This window comes from Aulonocara stuartgranti (assembly GCF_965226115.1).
Source record: "Aulonocara stuartgranti genome assembly, chromosome: 11".
Classification (NCBI taxonomy): domain Eukaryota; kingdom Metazoa; phylum Chordata; class Actinopteri; order Cichliformes; family Cichlidae; genus Aulonocara; species Aulonocara stuartgranti.
Genome location: NC_138947.1, coordinates 33,930,323 through 33,951,313, shown reverse-complemented (window position 1 = coordinate 33,951,313; position 20,991 = coordinate 33,930,323). Strand labels below are relative to the sequence as shown.

The window sequence follows — 20,991 nt, the reverse complement described above, 5'->3', positions numbered from 1 at the left end:
AATGCCCTTCAGCTGTCTGGAAAGCACCTTGTCAGCCTTTTCACCAAGCTCAAAATGCTTCTGTTTTAATCGACGAATACAATTCATGACCTGCTCCCCCAACATGTGGTTGTAGTCATATTTCAATTTGAGAATGGTATTAAGTGTGTCAGCAGCCCCGGTATCGCGATACTTCTCCTCCAACACAGACAGCTCTGCCTCAATATTAGTACGCAGCCTGAGTTTGTCCCTCTTCTGAGAAGCTTGATAAGCAATAATATGGCCTCTAATAACGACTTTAAAGGACTCCCACAAAACAGAGTCTGAAACTACACCATTATCATTAAATTGTAAAAATTCTGCGATTTTAGTAGATAGGTAAACCGTAAAAGAGTCATTTAGATATAAAGAGGGGTTAAATTTCCAATTGTATTGGGGGGTATATAGGTTGAAGTCAATTACCGTTGAGAGAGGTGCGTGGTCCGAAACTAAAATACTGTGATAAGTGGAACTAACCACTTTCGAAATAAGCCTGGAATCAATAAGAAAATAGTCAATTCTACTGAAGCTGCCATGGACAGGGGAGAAGAAAGAGTATTGCTTTTCTAACGGATGCTGGTGCCTCCAAATGTCAACCAAGTCCAAAGATTTAGTAAGAGTATTGAGTACAGAAACAGCTCTCAAGGTTGGGGCCAGGGACGCAGAAGACCTATCCAACAATGGATCGAAATAACAATTAAAATCACCACCGATAATGATATTATGGTCATTGTATTGTGAGACAAGATTGAATATTTTACTAAAGAAGTCAGGGTTGTCAAAATTAGGGGCATAGATGTTCAAGAGGACTACAGGGGTGGAGTTGACTGTACCTGTAACAAGTATGAACCTCCCACCTGGATCACATATCTGAGTTTTGAATATAAAAGGAATAGTTCTGCGAACAAGAATGGCAACCCCTCTCGCCCTGGAAGAAAAGGCGGACTGGTACACCTGTGACACCCATACCGATCTTAATCGCCTCTGCTCTGAAGGTTGGATATGGGTCTCCTGTAAAAAAATAATATCAGAAGACAGAGATTTTAAATGCGAAAATACTTTACCACGTTTAAGAGCTTTGCCCATACCCCGACAATTCCAGGTTGTAAAAGTGATGTGGCTCATCCCCATCTTAAGTGAGTGGATGGTGTACGACGATGTGGAAGGACAAAATGAAGGCTTTGAGGTTTGACAAATAAAGAGCTGGCACTTACATCAAAAAACAAAAACGACACATATTTAGAAACAAGTAGACCCCCCCCCCCCCCCCCTCCCACCCCCACCCACCCCACAAACCGCAGAAAAAAAGATAGCGGAACACCCCCAATATCCAACAGGGAGGCAGCCGGGAACCAGGGCCAGCTTGACTGAACACTAATACTCAAAGAAAATACCGTGGAGCCCCGTGCGCCCCACATATAATCTATTTAACAAACATGAAAAACAAAATTGTGCACCAAGTACGAAAGATCCAACTCAAATATCTAGATGGATATAAAACTTTAACCGTTGCAACAAAACTGCAAATATGCAGAAATGAGACAGAGCATACAGAAACATGTGCATATTCCCAATATCACAACGTAACACAAATACTGTAGAGGCAAAACCCAATAGGCAAAATAAGCACTGTACACCGTTTCAGTGCGGGAAAGAGATGAACTCTACAGTATGTAAATCACAGTATGCAAACCAAAAAAACCTTTATATTGCGCATTGATCAGCTGAGGACAAAGATGTTGGATCAAAACATTCAACATAGCTGGGTAGAGAACATTACTGCAGAAAATGCGCGAATATGTAAACATGTCGTGAAATTAGTAAGTCACTTGTGAATTATTATTCATTTGCAGAGCCAATGGAGTCAGCAAACCGTGCAGCTTCCTCCGGCGACATAAAAGTCTTCGATGTGTTGTTATATTCGACATGGAGCTTTGCGGGAAAGCGAAGAGAGCACTTAGCACCGGCGTCGATCAGCCGCTTCCTCACACCACCAAAGGCCTGCCGCTGCGCCGAGACCTCCGCAGTGTAATCAGGAAAAATGGAAACTCTGTCTCCGCGGTACAGCAAAGGAGACCTTTGCCTGCTGAGTCGTAGTATGTCAAACACATCACGGTCGTTGTGGACTTTAGCGATGATGACACGTGGCCGTTCATTGGGCTGTGGCTTCGGTCTCAGGCTACGGTGGGCTCGGTCTATTTTTATCGGCCTGCTGAAGTTCTCACGACCCAAAAGTTCTGGAAGTAGGTTAGCAACGAAGTCGTAGGGCTGCCTTTCTCATCCCCTTCCTTAACTCCCGCAATCCTCACGTTGAGTCGGCGAGAGCGCCCCTCCAGATCGTTGACTTCAGCTTTGAGGAGAGTGTTAACCACCTGTAGCTCTTTGCACGATGCTTCCAGCGCTGCTAATCGGCTATCGTTAGCGGACATAGCTTCATCAAGGTCTTCAAACCGGCGCTCAGACTCATGATATTTCTTCTGGAGAGAAGTTAGCGTTGCATCAATTGCATCGAGACGGCCCTCAACCGACTTCTTCAACCCGTCCACGAGCGAGGTTATTTTGGAAAGCTCAGCTCCATGGTTAGCGATAGCCGCTAATATGGCATCATTACCTGCCGCCGACTGGCTCGCCTTGGACGTATCCCTCTGGCTCTCATCTTTCTTCGGCATGATGACAAAAGATTGGCTCCGACAGTCCGCGAAACAGATTTTAAAATTACCCAGCTAGAAATAAACTTAAAGTGCAACTTTATGAGTGAGAAGGCACGGAGAGCACAGAAAACACGTCTACTCCATAGCTGCACACGAGCGCCCCCCAGAATTGAGGACTTCTAATGCATTTCACAGATGTTGCTGTACATTGCTTGGTCCACACTTCCCAGCTTGCATCTTACATCCTGCTACTATGTGTTGGCTGGTGCTAGATTCCTGCCTCTCTGGATTTGGTGCTTGTGAGGAGTTTTCATGTCTTGACATCAGTGGCTTCAATCTTCGACCTTCGGGCATCTTTATCATGGTTCCTGTTGACCTGTGGGATACTTAGGTACTTGTAGCTGTCCTGTATGTCTGCTATTCCGCTTTCTGGTAGATCCACTCCTTCAGTCCAGTCCGAATGAGGATTGTGGTGAAGTGAATCAGTAAGTCAATGACTTGCTCACTCCTGGTATACAGCTTGGAAGTCATCCAAGGAGTCGTACCGTAGGAGGCTAATGGTCACTCCAGTCTTGCTAACCACCAACGCGCAAACATCCAACAGGAACAACTCAGTACATTTAGGCATGCAGGCATGGTCAAGATGACCTGCTGAAGTTCATACCAAGTACTGAATGTGACTTTAAATACAGCATGGTTATTGGTACAAGACTGGGTGGTCTGAGTATTTCAGAAACTGCTGATCTACTGGGATTTCCCACATAACCATCTGTAGGGTTTGTAGAGAATGGTCCAAAAAAGAGAATATCCGGTGAGCAACATTTCTCTGGGTGATAATGCATTTTTGGTAAGTGATATTTTGTTGGCACACTTTGGGCCCCTTACTACCAATAGAGCATTGCTTAAATGCCACAACCTACCTGAGTATTGTTGCTGACCATGCTCATCCCTTTATGACCACAGTGTACTAATCTTTCTTGTACCAGGATAACTTGTCGTATCACATCGCTCACATCATCTCAAACAGTTGACTGCACGCAGATGGCCGCCACAGTCACCAGATCACAATTCAGTAGAATACCTTTAAATTGTGGTTGAATGTTCAGCTGACAAATCGGCAGCAACTGCATAATAGTGTCATGTCAATATAGACCAAATTATGTGGTGAATGCTTCAAGCTACCACTAAAAATTAAGACTGTTCTGAACGGCGTCCAAGCTGGTACTAGCAAGGTATACCTAATTAAGTGTGGTAGAAATGGCTTTGAATAACACGGTCAGTAGGGCTGGGCCATATTATACCGTTCACGGTAATACCGGTATAATGTTAGGCAACGATAGGAAAATGAAATATCGCGATAGAATGGGAGTAAAACGCGCATGCGCAGTGCCTTTGTTTTCATACGCACATGGCCGATTGTTGAGTGAAACAGATGAACCAGAATTGGTTTGTAAAAATGGTGCAACTTCAGTGATGTGGAACTGGTTTGGTGACTTCAGTCAGGAGAACAACTGAGATAATCCATCCACAATACGAGGTTAGTCATTAATATACTGCAACAACATGGGAATAGAGCAGCTGCCAGAGAATTCAACATTAATGAATCTGACTGCTTTGTTTCGCTTAATGCGCTTAATGTGCCTTATAATCCCGTGCACCTTATGGTCCGAAAAATGCGTACTGCACACTGCAGTTTAATGTTGCAAAGCACCTCTTTTTAACTTCAGTGGATATTATACATGGTTATGCTCAGGATATGTCAGCCCATTTCTACTGGAAATGCCTTTTGGTTAAACTTTCAGCAAGGAATTTGCATTTGCACTGTTACATTTTTATAAAGCTTTAATGTACATAAAAACCAGCTTCTTGTTTAAGTGAAAATAAATGGAAGGTTGTCTTTTTGCGCTAGTAATGTTGTGGAGTTGTATTTTGTCTCGCATCAATTATATCGTCGGTTATATCGTTATCGCAAATTTTCAAATATATATTGTGATAAATATTTTTGGCCATATCGCCCTGCTCTAACGGTCAGTGTATGTGTATGTAATGTCTTTGAGCAAAAATCTCAGAGTTCTCTAATCGCTATTTATTTCTACCAGTTTGATTGTATATTCCTAATATGGTCATCTCAGGAACACAGCTCTGTGGATAAGCATAGAAACCCCACTTGCATGACATTTCTCATATAGTTATTTACTCAACATGCATTATGATGTGCTTGTATTTAGTAGCTATTGTGAAGTGTCAGATGTATACAAGAGCAGGGAGCTTGTGTATATCTCCATAACAACGTACAGCTCCAGAGCTTCCCACTTAGCATTAAGGCGAGCTCTCAATGTCTGTCTCAGACCACTTTACTGAAGATAAATGGTGTGCCCTATGCTAATAGTATTGATACGGCTCCACAGTAAAGCAGTGGCTTTCTGTGTGCCGCAGCTATTTGTTTGATGTGGACTGACAGAGCTGAGTGCTTCTCTGATGATCATCATTTCTTTCATATGGTCTTTGCTGCTCCTCTATATATTGCTGTTTTATGGTCTGACTCATTACATACCATTTGCCAGTCTTACCAGAAGAACTTTAAAAAGAACCGCTCATTATTCATACTCACTATGTAAATAGATTAGATTTCATCAGTTGTTACCACAGATATATTGAATATATAACCACATCATGCTAATGTTTGCTTCCTGACTGAATATTCATCTTTAATTGGTCTGTTTCATGTACACACTCTCCTATTAACCAGTTATGTTGGCTTTAATTTGTGGTCTCTTGCTTCTGCAGAGACAGCTCCACGGAGGGTGAGTAGCTCACAGGCTGTGTGCGATTGCGGAGACTCTTTTGTGTTTTCACTGCCGAGCACTTGGTTGATATTTAATTACTTATAAAGTTGGCTAGTCACCGTGTGTTCTAATACAGATGTTTTTGGTGTGAGTTTGTGATCTAACAAGCGGAGATGTGTGATGCTGTGATACTACAGTTAACAGTTTAGTAAGAGAACCACTTAATGCTCATAATCAAGGTGGAAAACAGATGCTGGTGATTCACCTGTCAGCATGAAAGAAGATTCTCGTCGTAGCATCTGAGCGAATGAATGACTCCTCAAATATGAAATGTATATCCTAGGCTTCTCCTACCTTGTCAGCCTTCTTTCTATCAGTCTGACTGTCCTCAGAAAGACAGCCATTCAGACAGAATGAGAGCTAAATGAAGATGGTTTTCTGCGACTTAAGGCAAGCTGCTACATTAATGTAGTAACTCAAGTAGGCAGACATGCTGTGTCGGAGGTTGGAGGCCAATGATGAAGACATCTTGGGTAGAAGAAGCTACCTGAGAAATTACATATTACAAAACAAGCAGACATTGATTCCTGTTCTCAGTCTGAACCAGAAGTTCTGACCTGAAGCTCTAAAGCTGAAGTGGTTCTTTACAAGACTGTGTCGCACACAAATCTGATGCACATGTAACATCTATCCTCTGATGTTCCTGTAGCAGAACTCCAATTTAGATTATGAACTGCGTAAACCGAAGTTTCATCTCAAGTGAACCATAAGAGTAAAATCATTCTGTAATAACCGTATGGAACAAACATCCTTCTTTTTCTGTAATAATTATGAAGAAGTTCAACAACATTCTGAAGCTTTTCACATTTATTAAGGAATCATTTAGAAAATCAGGCAGATGTGTAATTTCAACAGTTGTATATACTCTATGGTGCAAAATCATAAGAATATTTATGCTGAGAGTTTTACAGATCCACAGAGTCTCTGTTTAGAAGTCAGGAGAATGTGTACATCCTATTTTTGTTGTTTTTTTTTTTTACCTGGTTTTGCTTTGTTTGGCTTTTTTACACTCAGGTTGTTGCTATTTCACCACAAGACATCAATATATGACGAGTAGGAAGTGACACTGTTGCTATAACTCAGTGTGTCATGTGCTACTGCCGAAGGACCCCTCATGTGTCGATGTGATACACCAGTGGTTTTGGCACGCTCAATGTTTGTGAGCCAGTTTGCCTTTAGTGTGGTACAGCTGGCTGAGAGCCACGGAGCTTTTTAAACTCACTTAGTGAAACGTTTTTTCCAGCATGACAGCTGGACTAATTCACTCAAGAACCAGATCAATAAGAGAGTTCTAGGATTTATGGTTTAAGTTCATTAAATTTGAAAATCGGAAAGAAGTGTTTGATTAGACTAAAACGGAACATGAAGCTCTCTCCCTCATGCTACTCTATAGAGTAATAATGTGGTGGGGTGAAATGCATTCAGACATAGAGGGTATCATAGTGTGTATGCAGCATGGACTCGTTTGGAGAACTCGTGCAAGGATCTCAGATTCCCACAGGAGATACTTGATCAGACGGATTAGCAGCTTTCTTGGCTGCACTTCTTCAGCTACATGTCACCTTGCTCTGCACCACCATCTGAACACATCAGTCACAGCAGACTGAGAGGCCGGCACAAGATCCTGCCATAGTTTAACCCTGCTGTCATTAGGAAGAGAACTGGTAGATACATGTCACACCGATGCCATCCCAGTGGATACATGTCTGACTTTCCAGGGCTGCGTGTAGAGTAGGGCTGAACGATTATGGAAAATAATCTAATTGCGATTTTTTGCCCCAATATTGCGATTGCGATGCGATATGTGATTATTTTTTAAGGTCTTTGTCTTCTGTATTATTAAACAAAGACAAGCAATACATCATATAGTATGGCCAATACTATATTACATTAATTTTAAACTGTTCTTTCCTGGAAGACAGACCTCTGTTATGATGACATGAGGTGATGCATGAATTGATGACTGACATTTTTATTTAACTTCTTCAATCACAACAGTATATTTGAACATACACAATAGTTTATTTTTAGCTTACAAACATCTGAGCATAAAGTGCTGACAAGGAACCCTGGTGTAAACATTAAAATGAAAGTCAGTACAATGTGCAGATTGCAGAAATATACATAAACAAAATCAGTGGCTTTACCACACTCAGTTTTTCGACATCTGTGAACTACTAGACAGTCATTCAATTAAAAAATAATATTAAATAAATAAAACTAATAAATAAAAAATACACACATCTTACTGATCTTTGCAGTCAGTAACATTACACATAAAGTGCAAACATAATAGCAATTGTATAAACACACACACAAACACGCCTTTAAAATTTAAAGGCGTGAAATTGGACGGTCTAGCCTTCTGATTAGCGTCACCGCTGTCTCGGTGGAGTTTAATAAACTCGGCCGTCTGCTTCTTGCTATCTAAAATATAACCAGACACTGGTGTAAATTCTCGACTGTCTCATACTTCTGTTTAATAAGTTTTCTGTTTGACGTTTAGTCAGCTGTGTGAAAACCAAGGAGGAACCCACCCGGGGGATTAATAAAGTTTTATTTTATCTAATCTAATAACTTTAATCTCAGCCAAACCGATTTACTCACGAACAAACAAAACACTGAAAAAAGCCCAACAATAACATTTTTAGGTTGTCTAAGTGACTTATATATTACGTTTAACCCGAGCAGCGAAACTCCGCGGTGATCTGAAAATGATGTGCCGGGAGTTGTGCCGTTCTCGGCCGCATCAGTAACCCTCGAGCTCCCGGCTAGCTGTCGAGCTGGTGGGTAGCAGACGCCTCTGAAAACGTCGAAGCACTTTTGCAAATATGGGATATCTTGATAAACCGAGCAGATATTTGATGTTTACACAACTACTTTCTCGCCTGAAAATATGTTAAAAGTTTATTTTGTGACCCAGAAAGATTAGTATGAGTAATTTTAAAACTTAGTAGCGGCCGCCATTGCTGGAAACTGGAGTTTGGCTGGGCCGCGCTATGAATTCTGGGATATGGTAGTAATTTGGACAGCCTTCGGCACGTCGCTGTGACGTAATCGGTCTACATGTCCAGAGTATAATCGCAGCCTTTGCGGTTAGAAAATTGCACTTGATCATGTCGCGATATTATCGCAAATGCGATATATCGTTCAGCCCTAGTGTAGAGTGTTTTTCTGTAGCTCTGTTCTAAACACGGCACTGCACATTAGTGACGGCATGAACTTGTTGGTTTATCCAAGTGTTCAAGCTGCCCGTTTAAAGTGTTGATTATCCCGGTTGATGCAAGTGCAACAGTACGATGGTGGTCAAAGCAGCAGAAGCCTTGTTTGTATAAGGTGTCCTCTGCTGTTATCATGACTGCCAAAGAAATTAGCTGAAGGCTAACAGCCATGTATCAAAGCCATCGCACAGTCTACACGAACCACGCTCGATTGATTTGCTCTGTCCATGTAGCATTACGGCCTGTGGGTGTCTGCACTAATTAAACATCATTGAAAGGTGGTTCAGTTCTTATAGGTTGTCAGGTTTTTCTGTGTGACAGCAGTTTGACTTTTCATTAGATTTGTTATAAAGTAACTGGTTACCTAAATCAGCGGTCCCCAACCTTTTTTGCGCCACAGACCGGTTTGTGCCCGACAATATTTTCACGGACCGGCCTTTAAGGAGTCGCGGATAAATACAACAAAATAAAACTAGTACCGGTACCGAAAAAAGAAGATTTAGGTCAGCGGTTGAGGACCGCTGACCTAAATGGTGACCTAAATGGTGAGCGATTGATAGAACAGGATGTCTTGATCTGAGTATCTGCTAGGGACACTGAAGCCAGGAACAATTGCTCATTGCCTGAAAAACTTAATTACTTAATTACAAAGTGATGGGTTCCCAGATTTGAGCCTCCTAGTTTGATTGAAGTTTTGCGGGGGTCGGGGCGACTGGGCTTTAAATAAGGTCCTGAGCTCCTTTAAGTCAGAGTCAGCAGTCAGGGATGAACACTCAGCAGAATCGGTCCACAACAGAGAGCTGTGCACTCTTCATACTACACACTTTGTAACAACACCTCAGACCTTGACAAGACATTGCAGCTTAGCAGTGCAGCATTTGTCACATGCACACACAATTCATTTTCACAGAGGAGAACACAGCGTCCCTCACGACGCTAATAAGTGTGTGTGTAAAGACTTCAACCTTCATTCACAAATGCATATGTGCATGTTTTGGGAGTATTTGCGGGTTGTTGGTTTTTTTTGCTCCTCCCTCAGGGTAGGTACTCTCAAGTACCTCACACTGTGTTACATCTGTATGATGTTTGATCTAGAGGTGTCCCCAGAGTTCTTTGGTCCCAAACAAAAATGTCTTTGGTGGTCACGTGTGTTGCGAGGGTTGACTCTGGTGTGGAAGGTGGACTAGCTTGTTTTAGCGTTTATTTTACTCATGTTGTAGCTTCAGTTAAACTCCACAGTAATGTAACTAGTCCGAGTTTAGGGTCAGTGTAAGGTTAGAGTAAGGCTGGGCACTAATTATGGTAAAGGTTTAAATAAGTCGCTGTGAAATATCTAATGTAACGCCCTCCAAACACATGGAGACACAACTCTGTGTGTGTTTGTGTGTGAGTTTGTGCTGTGGGTTTTTAAAGTCCTGCTTTCTGTCCTCGCTGATGAATAATGACGTGTTCAGACTATTAGCAGAGCTAGCAGTGGCTCTGGGTTCAGAGGCGAAGGTCTGTAGACAGCACTGTGAGCAAGAGATGATGCTTTATCTAAGATTTTCATCGTAATGAGCTGTGTTTGTATCAAGGCAGGATCTTGATACAAACTATCATTTGAATTGTTAATCTGTGGTTTTAGGAATATAAAATGTGTGAAAAACCATTTTTCAAAAATATTTGTTTTTCAAAATAAATGAATCAACTTAGTTTCATTTTTGTTTTTAACAGAATATCCAAGTGTTTTTCATAAAAGCAGATTGTCTGAAAAGGCAAAACACAGTTGTGTCAGTGTAGCTGTCAGCCTCTAAAGCGTTGCTTTAATGTGATCAGCTGGACCTGTGCTAATAGTGTTTTTAGCCCTCAGTGTAGACACGGCATCACCGTCTTTGTCTGTCAGTTTGTGTAGAACTTTGTAAGAACTACTTTGCTGACTCGAGACCACGTGTTCATACATATATGTACATTTTCTAGCTTTGATCATTCATCCTGCTTGTCATCCACCCACCCAGACCTTCTCAGATCACATGTAAGGCATCCAGGAGGCATGCTGGTCAAATGTCTGAACCACCGTAATTGGCTCCTTTTTAATGTGAAGGAGTAGCAGCTCTATTCTGAGCTCTTATTGAATGACTCAGCTTCTTGCCCCATTGCTGAGGATGAGCTCAGACACCCTTTCTCAGCCACTTCTATCTGTAGAAGTACTTCTGTTTCACTTTTCCAGGCATTAGCTCCAGCTCATTGCTGTAGGTGAAGGGTAGGAATGTAGATCAACAGATTCACCTTTGGGCTAAGATATCTGTAGACATGCTGAACCAGTCTGCCTGTCAATCTGCCGATGACAGTGCCCTCGACGCAGCAACTCGTCCACTACCCAGAGAAAGCAATGCACCTTTATCTGACTAACAACAGTGGCCTGTTTCTGTCCTGAATGATGCAAGTATCCCTTATGTTGAGGGAAAAACAAAACTGAATTATAATAATTAAACAGTTGAAAACGTATTTGCTTTACCTTGTCCAGTCTGCAAGAATTACATTTAACTTGTATGATGTAAAACCAGGCTTTAGATTTTGTTTGCATTAGAATACATTCATTAACCTCTTGCCAGAAGCTCGGAGGAATTATTTGATTAAAACATGAGTCTGCCAAGATCAGCATTAAGGGAAGAGGGGCATCTTCAAAGTCCTGCGCAGTAATTTCTTAAAGTGTGAGCTGGAACTGCTAAGGCCAGCTTGAGCCAAAAACTGTCCGCACTATTAGACTACACCTCCATTTAGTCTGTATATGTCCTCCTCTCTGAGCTCCTGTGTGACCTTGTGGAAAAAGTTCCAGCAGGCAGACCTGTGGGGTTTGGACAGCTGTGACAAAATCAGATCTGTGACAGAGGATCAGGTTTTTGCTTACAGTGTAACTAAAGCTTGCATCGATGAAGATGAGCTACACTGTCCTTCAGTCCTCTTAGAGAAACATGTAGTTAGCAGAGCAATAGAGATTTGTTGTTTTGCTTCTGTCTGATCCCGAGAGCCAGTCCTCGCTCTCTGACAGGCTCCATCTGCAGGAGAATGACCAGACCCCGCAGCCAAACATGTAATAAAATGTGAATAAAAAAAATCCAGGTCCTCTCACTGCTCACAACATAATGTCATTTTAGGAAACAGAAACACCGTGGGAGACTTATAAAGCAGGTATCACCATCCAGTAAAGTGGAGTTTACATGAACCCCGCAGGGGAACATTGTGTGCAAGACTGAGAAATGGAAAACGAAGCATTTGTCATGGCTACCTTCCTTTATCAGTTCAAACAGCTCAACTACCATCATCTTTGTTTTCAAGCTGTTACAAACCAGAGCAACCCAGGCTTTAGTCTGATTATTTCTGAGCTACTTAAAGGGCTTGACTGCTTTGGGCACTACAAGCAACTACAAACGCAGCTCCAATCAACATCATATTAATGTGATGTAGAGGTTGAAATATTTGTTCTTCACCTCAACAGTAACACTTCAGTGACCTGCAGAAAGAAAAAATGACGCCAATGCATTAGTGCCTTAAACCTGCATTTTAACTGAAGGCCACCAGATGGCGATACCTGTGGTTGCAAAAAGACTTCCAGTCCCATAGGAGGCTACAGGAAAACAGCTTTCTGACTCCACCTCTATAGACACTTTTTCTATGAGTTTAAGGTCTTAGTAACACAGTTTTATTCATATTTAATAAAACTTCAATAAACAATCCGTGGTAACTTTACTTTAAAGGTGAGCGAAGGAGCAAGTAGTTTCACTGCAGCAGCAGCCTGCTAATGTCCAAAGCTCCTTCCTACCAGAATTTAGTGTGAAGGACTAGCTCTGCTTTCATTCCGCTAATATGCATACCTAACATGAGCTGCCCTTTTATATTACTAACTACACGTGCACACAGAGGTTTTCTGCAGTAAACTGAATGAATGTTGCTGTTTGTCTTTTGTGTTTCAGAAAATGCTGGAAGCCTCGCAGCTCAGTAAGACTGTCCAGTGAGGAGGATAGGTGTGCCTGCAGATACTGATGATGACACACTGTGGTTTACATTACCGTTCTGAACCTCGCTCTACATGTGTATGTATTCACAAGAACAAAAGTGTTACCTTTGGAGTTGCGTGGCTGTTGTTTCCCCCATTCCCTCACACTGGCTTGTACTGTTAATCTGCAATATCTTCACTGCACCATTGACTAGTTGTACAGTTTTGTGAAGCATACATGACAGTTGATTCAGGTTCATTGCTGTGTACCAAATGTTATACGTTGCTCTTTAAATTGGATGTACCATGTTTTGTGTTGCAGTGGTGCATGTACAGGAGATGAGATAAATGCGACAGATGTTCAAATCACAGAGGGATGCTGTACACATGATATACTATAGAAAATAATGATTTTATATCCAAATCTTTTCATTAAGTAATTTCTGTTATGTTCTGTTCTTCTGCCGCTGAAGTCACTTCGGGTTTGGTTCAGTGTTCAAGTGTTAAACTTTGTAAACTGCAGTTAGAATAAATAAGGAGTTCTAAGCCTTCAGGATGTAATAACTAATAATCACCTGACCTGATTGTATCTCGCCTCAACAATCTAATCTGCTTTTTATCCTCAGCACAGCAAGTATGGAGGCAAAAAAGGCCAAAAAGATGTAAAGGTTCAATGCAGCCATCGACTCACTCAATGATGTGGATTTGATCCTGATGTAATTAGTTTGGTCTGTAACATGGCAAAACTCTAAATTACCTTCACACATCAACTCACACAGAAGTCTTTAAAAGTAAAGTTTAGAATGCGCATTTATCAACATGACCGGTTCTTCAGTAAATGTTAAATCTCACAATATGATCCATGTCTTGGCCTTCCTTTGCTTCCATACCCAAGAGATGTTATTGAGCAGTCTTAGAGCAGGATATGTTTTCAATGCACTCTTATGAAACTCCCAGGTGCCTTGGAATGCAATGCAGTCCCAAATATTTGCTTTTATATGCTCTATTTACATGGCAAAAAACATGTAACACCAGATTTGAATAGTCCAATGCTCGAATAAACTCACAACCAAAGAAACCAGCTGTATCTGCTCTGTGTTTGTACTTATTGGAAGTGTCCCGTCTCAGTCCAACTGCTCTTTATTCCTGGTTGATGTCGTTTGTGAGGACAGGAAATGGAGAGCTCTTAAAATGATAAACTCTGAATAAAGTTGTACCGCACCATCTGCTCTGGAAACTTCTTGGTTACTTGAGCAGTGAGGGGGAGGGCTGAGGTTGCCAAACGTAGAGAGTAAACCTCCTCGGTGTCACACAGACCGTTAATCACCGCTCGCTGCTTTTCAACACCTTCACTGACACATATGCTGACCCACACGGATTAAAAAGCTGAGAGACAGTTAATCTGGAATCTGTAAGAAATTATTGGTTATATTGATTTTCAAATCAGTGAATCATTTCTAATATTAACATTCTTGTCCACATTTTTCCCCACACGCCAAACTGGTCAGGACAGATGATTTAAAAAGAAAGACCCAGAGACTTGAGTGTAACAGACAGTTTCCCACATTTTATTTTTTGATATTACCATAGCTATATGTAACATCTGACAACAGGTATCAACTACAGAATAATACACTGAAAATTTGTCAGTTCCAACTCAACCATTTTCTTCTTCTTCTGTTGCTTTTTGGTCCGGTTACATTTCTGCCTGATTCTCTCCTCAGTGTCATTGAATGTCAAACATTGAAACACATGCACGTCATTCACCTGGATACAGCTGAGTAAGACAACAGTCAAACAGACTCGACGGTATGAACAGAATCGGATCGTTTTTCCTCACGCAGCTTTATTTTTAGCTGAGACACCCATACGGTTTTACTACAGTAATTATCATAAGGCTAGATTACTGTACAGCTATGCACCAAAAGGTTCACTCGGCTGTTCTAGATAATGAGAAAGAGCACCGTATTTACAACTCTATTTACATTTGGTTTTTAAAAACGAATCTCAGACGACAACCAAAGAGAGAAAACATATTTAGAACATTCCTTGTTTTTCGTTTTTTTCCGAGTCTGAAGCAGCTGCTGTGTGAGGCTGCACGAGTTTGGAATCTAAAAAAAAAGAAACTAATGAAGTGTTTCTGTACAGATAGCTGCAACACACGGTATAGCTTATTGCCAATGCCCTTAAAGAGTTCCCCCATTTTCCCTTTCCTCTCTCTTACTTTCGTTTGTTTGTCTTTACAGCCAGCTCTGAAAGCCGGAAGGTGCGAGGCTCTGTCTCGTGCGCGCTTCCTGCCGGTTTACCCAGGGCACGCGCTTCTCAAAGCTTCACACCCGCCCACCCATCATAAAAATAAAACATTTTCAAACATCAGATTGCTCAAAAAAATTTACAAGTTTTAAAAAATAAACTTTCTTTTTCACTGTATATACATACGCTGCACCCTCATGTACACTTAACTTTGGGGGGGGGGGAGGGGGCCGTTGGCGCGGGCAGGACCACGGCTGCAGGACAACAGTGATTAACCCGTAAGAAACAGCACGACTTCTGCACCCACTCCTCAAAACGTGCTCCGACTTTCATCTCAGTCACAATTGCAGACAAACGCGGTGTGACTGAAGTAACACACACAAACTCGTAATTTCAGGTGTTTCTGTATGGAGCCGGTGTATGGTTTGTAGAGATGCAGCTCCTATTAAAAGGCACAAACTGACGATGGGGTTTTCCCCCCTTTCTTCAATCGCAGCTTGCTGACTGACATTTAAGACAAACTGTCTACAAAACCGAACACAGAAACACATCTAACATGACTAAAACCTTTGTTTAAAGTGTCCAATGTCAGCAATTAAGAAATCTTTTAACAGATAGATGCTGTTTACGAAAAACAAAAAAAGTGTAAAACATCTTGGACATTCAACAAATCATCCCAACTGAAGCACAGTGGAGGGAGCAACATGATTTTGGCTGCTGGATGCCCTGAAGAAGAAACGTACGACAATAATGCAATGAAGGTGTTTGTTTTTTCCCCTCTCTCTTCTCATCAGTCTCTCTTTTTTTGGATAATTTCTCATTCAGCTACAACGTAACCAGATATGACATCCAGGAACGTGACGGCATTCAGAGAATATAGAAACAGAAATGTGAGTGTTATGAATTCTGCTCCTAAGCCCATAGAGCCAATCAACAATTTACAAAGTTGTGTTTCATCTATATCCGAGGGGAGAAACGTATCTTTCAGTTTAACTTTTGTCCACTACAGAGGGCATGATGAATAAATCTTAACAGTCACCTCAAGTTGCTTTATACTGTTAAAACCCGACAATATTAGAGAGAAAACTCCAGCAATCTGTTAATTCCCTATGAGCAAACAAACGATGGTGGGAAGGAAAATTTCCTTTTTAACAGGAAGAAACATCCAGTTGAACCAAACTAAGGAGGGCCGGTCATCTGCCTAGAGCTACATATGTTTTTCCTATTGGACACAGATGCATGCTGCATGCATGCTACATGCTGCATGCACAGTACAAAGATAACTGCAGGGTAACAGGGCGAAGTCCCCAAAGTTTTAAAGCAGTGTTTATTTGTCTTGCCTGGTGACTCGTTTTTATATCTGGGGAAAAGCAAATTCAGATGGGGACTTCAAATTAAATGGATTATTAAAGAGGTGCCAAGACTTAAATCTACAAGGGCTCTGATGTAACCAAGTACTTTTATTCCACTACTAAAGTATGAAATAAATGTTGGTATTTTTCTCTTCTACACATTTAGAAGAGAATATCAGTGCAGCAGTCCACAATGAGGTTGATATGGCAAAATAATAACAAAAAAATCTGATTTTAGCCTGAGGTGTTTTAGCGAGAAGACTGCTGTTTAATGCTGACATCACAGAAATATGAAGCCTCACGGTATGTGATGAAAACACAGCCAGTTCTAGAAGATGTTTTGCAGAAACGTTTGTCCAGCATTAAATTTTTCTTTGCTTTTGGTGTGAAGGCACCATCAGAAACAGCGTTAGGAAACATGGAGGTTGTTCTTGCTAAACGAGGTTCAACATAGTCAGAGGAGCTACTTTTTTCAAGCCTGCGCTGAGAGATTCTGTTTAAAAGAAAGGCACGAGAAGTGTGTGTTACTGAGATGAACGTCGGAGCATGTTTTAGGAGGAGTTGCTGCAGAAATTCTGATCATTCTTCAGGGTTAAGCAGCTGCATGTCTCTTGCAGCAGCAGCTGGGTTAATGGTAGGCAAACACAATATGTTCCGTCAATAAACAACACAAAATCATGTGAATAAAAAAATAAGAACACCTCATTTTTGAATGTGTGGTCAGCAGGAACTCTTCCAAACCTGTTTGTTCATCTTGCTACAGTATCAATGCAATGCTGCCCTCACACACACACACACACACACACACACTTCTTCCCACCAGCTTCTGTGTGTGTGTTATTTAAAAGCTGAAAGCGTGCCGCCTCTGTAAAGAGACACTGGTACAGATTTAAAGGGTTATGACCAACAGTTTGCACTGAGCTCAATTCAGCAGAGGATACATGGTTCTTAAAAAAGAACAGAAAACAGATTGTCTGAGTGCAATACAGAGCCCAGAGTGGACAGAGGTGGTCAGATACGCTGAACGGACTCAAACGAATGGAATCCACTTTATGTTTTTCTATTTATCATCAGCGATGTCACTGGAAGCTAACGTTCAGAGGGGAGCGAAGGTTCGAGGTAAAGGAGGGAGAAGTGTGAGTTTGAGTTGTATCAATAAGCAGGCGTCCCCGTCCCTCTCCTCTGCCAGCTGCCCGCTACAGCTGCAACTACAAGTGCTTGTTATTTCGATTTTTACACCTGGAGTGTTTGGACCACTGATACTTTGAGAAAGAAGCTTTGATTTGATGGGAATCGGAAAAAGTTATGAGACTAAAGTTTTAATTTTACAAGGAAAAGGATCAAAATATTACAAGTGAAAAACCCCCCATGAAGTCAAAAATTGCCATTTCAAGAAGAAATTAAGTATTTTACAAGGTCAAAGGAGAAAGAAGTTACTCTTTAAAAAGGCCAAAAAATATATTTCAGCTCTTTAAAATAATTAGTATTGACAACTGTGTTAAACACTTTGAGCCTGCTGTAACCACTTCATGTTGCTCTGATGTCCTCTTAAATTCACATCAGGGCGTCTGCTGAGATTATCAAATCTGTTGCTGACATGGAGAAGTCTTGTTTCGTTTTTTTCTTTTTCGGTGTCTCAGTCTTGTGAATGTGAACCCAATCGGTCAACACTTGAATTAAATTACTTTTAAGAATCAGCTGTTAGCAGCACAGTTAGCACAAATTGGAGTTGTTACTGAAAATCAATTAAATCTGGAAATCTGCCATCATTGATGATTATTTCCAGTAGCCCCTCCCACACCCACAGGTGTACGCTGTGCTCATTTTAGACCCCATGAAAAATGAGGCGCTTTCCCCCCCATTCAAATGAAAAACAGCTGAAAATTTCTACTACATTCAGTAAACCTTTTTAAAATGTTGTTTTACTTGAAGTACTTATATGAGACTGATCAACCATTCTGAGTGAGCTGGTCCCATGAAAGTGGTAATGTAAACCAAACTGTCACTGTAGCCTTGAGTTGTGTAAAAGCAGTACGTTTTCCAAGAACATCTTCCTGAAAGCTGCAACGCCACTCAAAATTTCTGACTTCCAGACTAAACTAAACTGCACATCAGTTATTTAAGACCTTTGTAAAGAATGATTTACCTTCTTGTCACAGTGGATGAATCAAATGTATACAAGTTTGTTTTAGCACCTGTACATTTGCTGCATGCTGACTGTAAATAGGTTATTTCATTGTTCCATTTACCCATCTGTTAGTATTACTTCTTAACAGCTCCAGCTGATATTTATTATCACCTATTTCTGATATTATTGTGGATTTTTGTTAGAAATAGTGAACCAAAAATGTTAAGAAATTCAACTTTGTCTATATCAACCATCTTTCATTCTTTGGTTGACAAAGTGAAAGATTTTGTAATATGTTTTCAGGAATATAATTATAATAATGACCTTCTCCTAGAAAATGTAAACTTTATCTCAGAGTACAATCACTTTTTCTTCCCAACTTTGTCATACAGTTACAACTTTTATATGTACAGGTTTGTAAAATTACAATTTTACCTCGTGGTATTTTTCCTTTTTTTTTTTTTTTAATTTACACTCCAATAAATACTTCTCAAAATGCTTTTCACAGTGGCCCTAATGCTCTGCTCTTCAAGTGGACCTATTCTGCTTTTCCTTCTTTTCTCATAAAGGCGCTGTTACGTGAAACAGCTTATTTTACACTGTTTCAGACAGAGGGTGAACTAACTAGTATGAAGTCAGTCTAATTAAAAATGAAAAGCAATTATTATTTTAAACAGTGACTCATGCAAAGCCACTCTAATAGAATCCACGAATAAAAACCACAAAGCTGGAAATGAGCAGAACAGGTCCACTTTAAATGCGAGCCTCCTTATTTTAAATGCTCTAATACAAATCATTTAGAATGTCAAAGTGCAGTCAGGACACATAAAACAAGAATATAATGAAAAACATAAAAACACTAATAGACATTTATAACCACCAACAATTGGTAGGGAGCAGGGCACGGAACAAAAAGTGACAGGAGAGGTGGTGAGCTGAGAGGCAGGTGGTTGTGGGAGCTCAGCTACCTGCTACAGCAAACTAGACAGGAAGGTTCAAAAGCAGAGTAGTGTTCAAAGAAACTACCTGAAGCAGGAGGGGAAGAGTGACTGAGAAAACTTGGTGTCGGTGGGTCATGGTCCACAGGGTGTCAGCGAGCTTCAGATGACCTGGCAGCAGCTGGCTGGAGCTGAGGTACAGAGCAGGCCATCCCTGGAGCCTCCACCTCGCTGGATGTTGACAGAGATGGTCTTCTCGCACAGAGGTAGTTGAATCACGCTGTTCTTCAGGGTGCTCAGGTTGCCATGAGTGTTCCTGCCACCCGGGCCGCTGTGCGGCACCGTTTTGCGGTTGTGATGGTGTGGTGGGGTATGGGTGCGAGGCAGGCCGGTGATAGTGGTGGTGGGGAGGGTGATGGTGTCCAGGCTCCCAGTGGACCCGATGCACATCCTCCAGGTGGACTTCTCCTGGATTTTCACACTCCCTCCTGAGAGGCTATGGGGGTCTATGATGAATTTCCCCCCACCCCCTCGACCACCTCTCCCAGCGTGGTGGTGCTGCAGCTGTGAGCTGAGGCACAAGCTCATCAGCTTGAGACTCTCCACCAGCTCAGCGCTGCGGCTTGCAGTGCGCGAGGCCCGGGGCTGAGAGCCAAGGGACGGGTTAGTAGTGCTACTGTTGTTACAACAACTGGAAGGGCTGTCTTGTCCTTTATTACCCCCTCCTCCTCCCCCACTCCCCCCTCCTCCACTGCCACTCTGTCCTCCTCCGTTACCTCCCGCTCCAGGACTCCCCCTGTCTGGGCCAGAGGACCCTCCTCCCTCAGTGGGGGGCTTCCCCTGCCCTGAGCTGCTGCCTCCACCGTTCCCCCCCTCGCTGCCAGGTGGCCCTTCACTGCTGTCCCTCCTGTTCCAGCTGTAGCTGAAGCCTGAGTCTTTATCCAGGCGCCTCCGGTGGCTCTCGGAGTCATCATCGCTCGTCTCAGAGCTCGAGCATGACGATCCCCTTCCCTGACTCTTGCGCCGATGATAGCGCTTCTGCGTGGATCCCGGGGACGACGACGAGCTCAGAGTGCCGGCGTTCCCGGCCATGTTCATTTTGAGACGGCTGAGTTTGGGCGGCAGACCCTCATCCATGTCGAAGTCATCGTCGGACTCTCCCTCCTCTTCAAAGATCTGGTTGAGCACTGGGGCACTCTTCCTGGACGTAAGGCGGTTGGTAATGGAGGGGGGCTTCCGCCGCAGGATCACCTGAGTTGGTAGGGGAGACGGGTCCTGCTCTTCCTCCTCCTCTTCATCCTCCTCCACTCTGCCAAACAATCAGACATGAATGAGTTGACATTAGAATACAACCACAAAGCAATGACAGAAAACTCGATCCTCTGTTTTATCATCAGTTGCTCGATGGATCATTTGCTCTGTTAGACTACAGGGGGGACGGGACTATTACAGCCGCCATTTTCAGATGTCTCATTTTGTCTAGTTTCTGAATAAAAGTTCAAAATTTCAATTTGTGACATAATACAAAGAAATTTAGCCTGAACATTTAAGAAGCTACGAAATGCACACATTGAAATAGAGTACAACTTATTGTTCTGCTTTCAGTTTTAG

At 42.0% G+C, this 20,991-nt stretch overlaps 2 protein-coding genes across 5 annotated transcripts in view; one reads left to right on the top strand and one right to left on the bottom strand.

The window, feature by feature from the left end:
* ano10a (anoctamin 10a) overlaps positions 1 to 13,790 on the top strand; it is a 44,960-nt gene extending 31,170 nt beyond the window's left edge. For all 3 annotated transcript variants that reach the window (XM_082551030.1, XM_082551031.1, XM_082551029.1), the window contains one exon: positions 12,687 to 13,790. In XM_082551030.1, the coding sequence (XP_082407156.1) occupies positions 12,687 to 12,728 (42 nt within the window). In that variant the 3' untranslated portion in view covers positions 12,729 to 13,790. The remainder of the gene's footprint in view (positions 1 to 12,686) is intronic.
* Positions 13,791 to 14,256: 466 nt separating this feature from the next.
* The window catches only part of snrka (SNF related kinase a), a 56,838-nt gene continuing 50,103 nt past the window's right edge, over positions 14,257 to 20,991 (bottom strand). For both annotated transcript variants that reach the window (XM_082551019.1, XM_082551020.1), the window contains exon 8: positions 14,257 to 20,689. In XM_082551019.1, the coding sequence (XP_082407145.1) occupies positions 19,543 to 20,689 (1,147 nt within the window). In that variant the 3' untranslated portion in view covers positions 14,257 to 19,542. The remainder of the gene's footprint in view (positions 20,690 to 20,991) is intronic.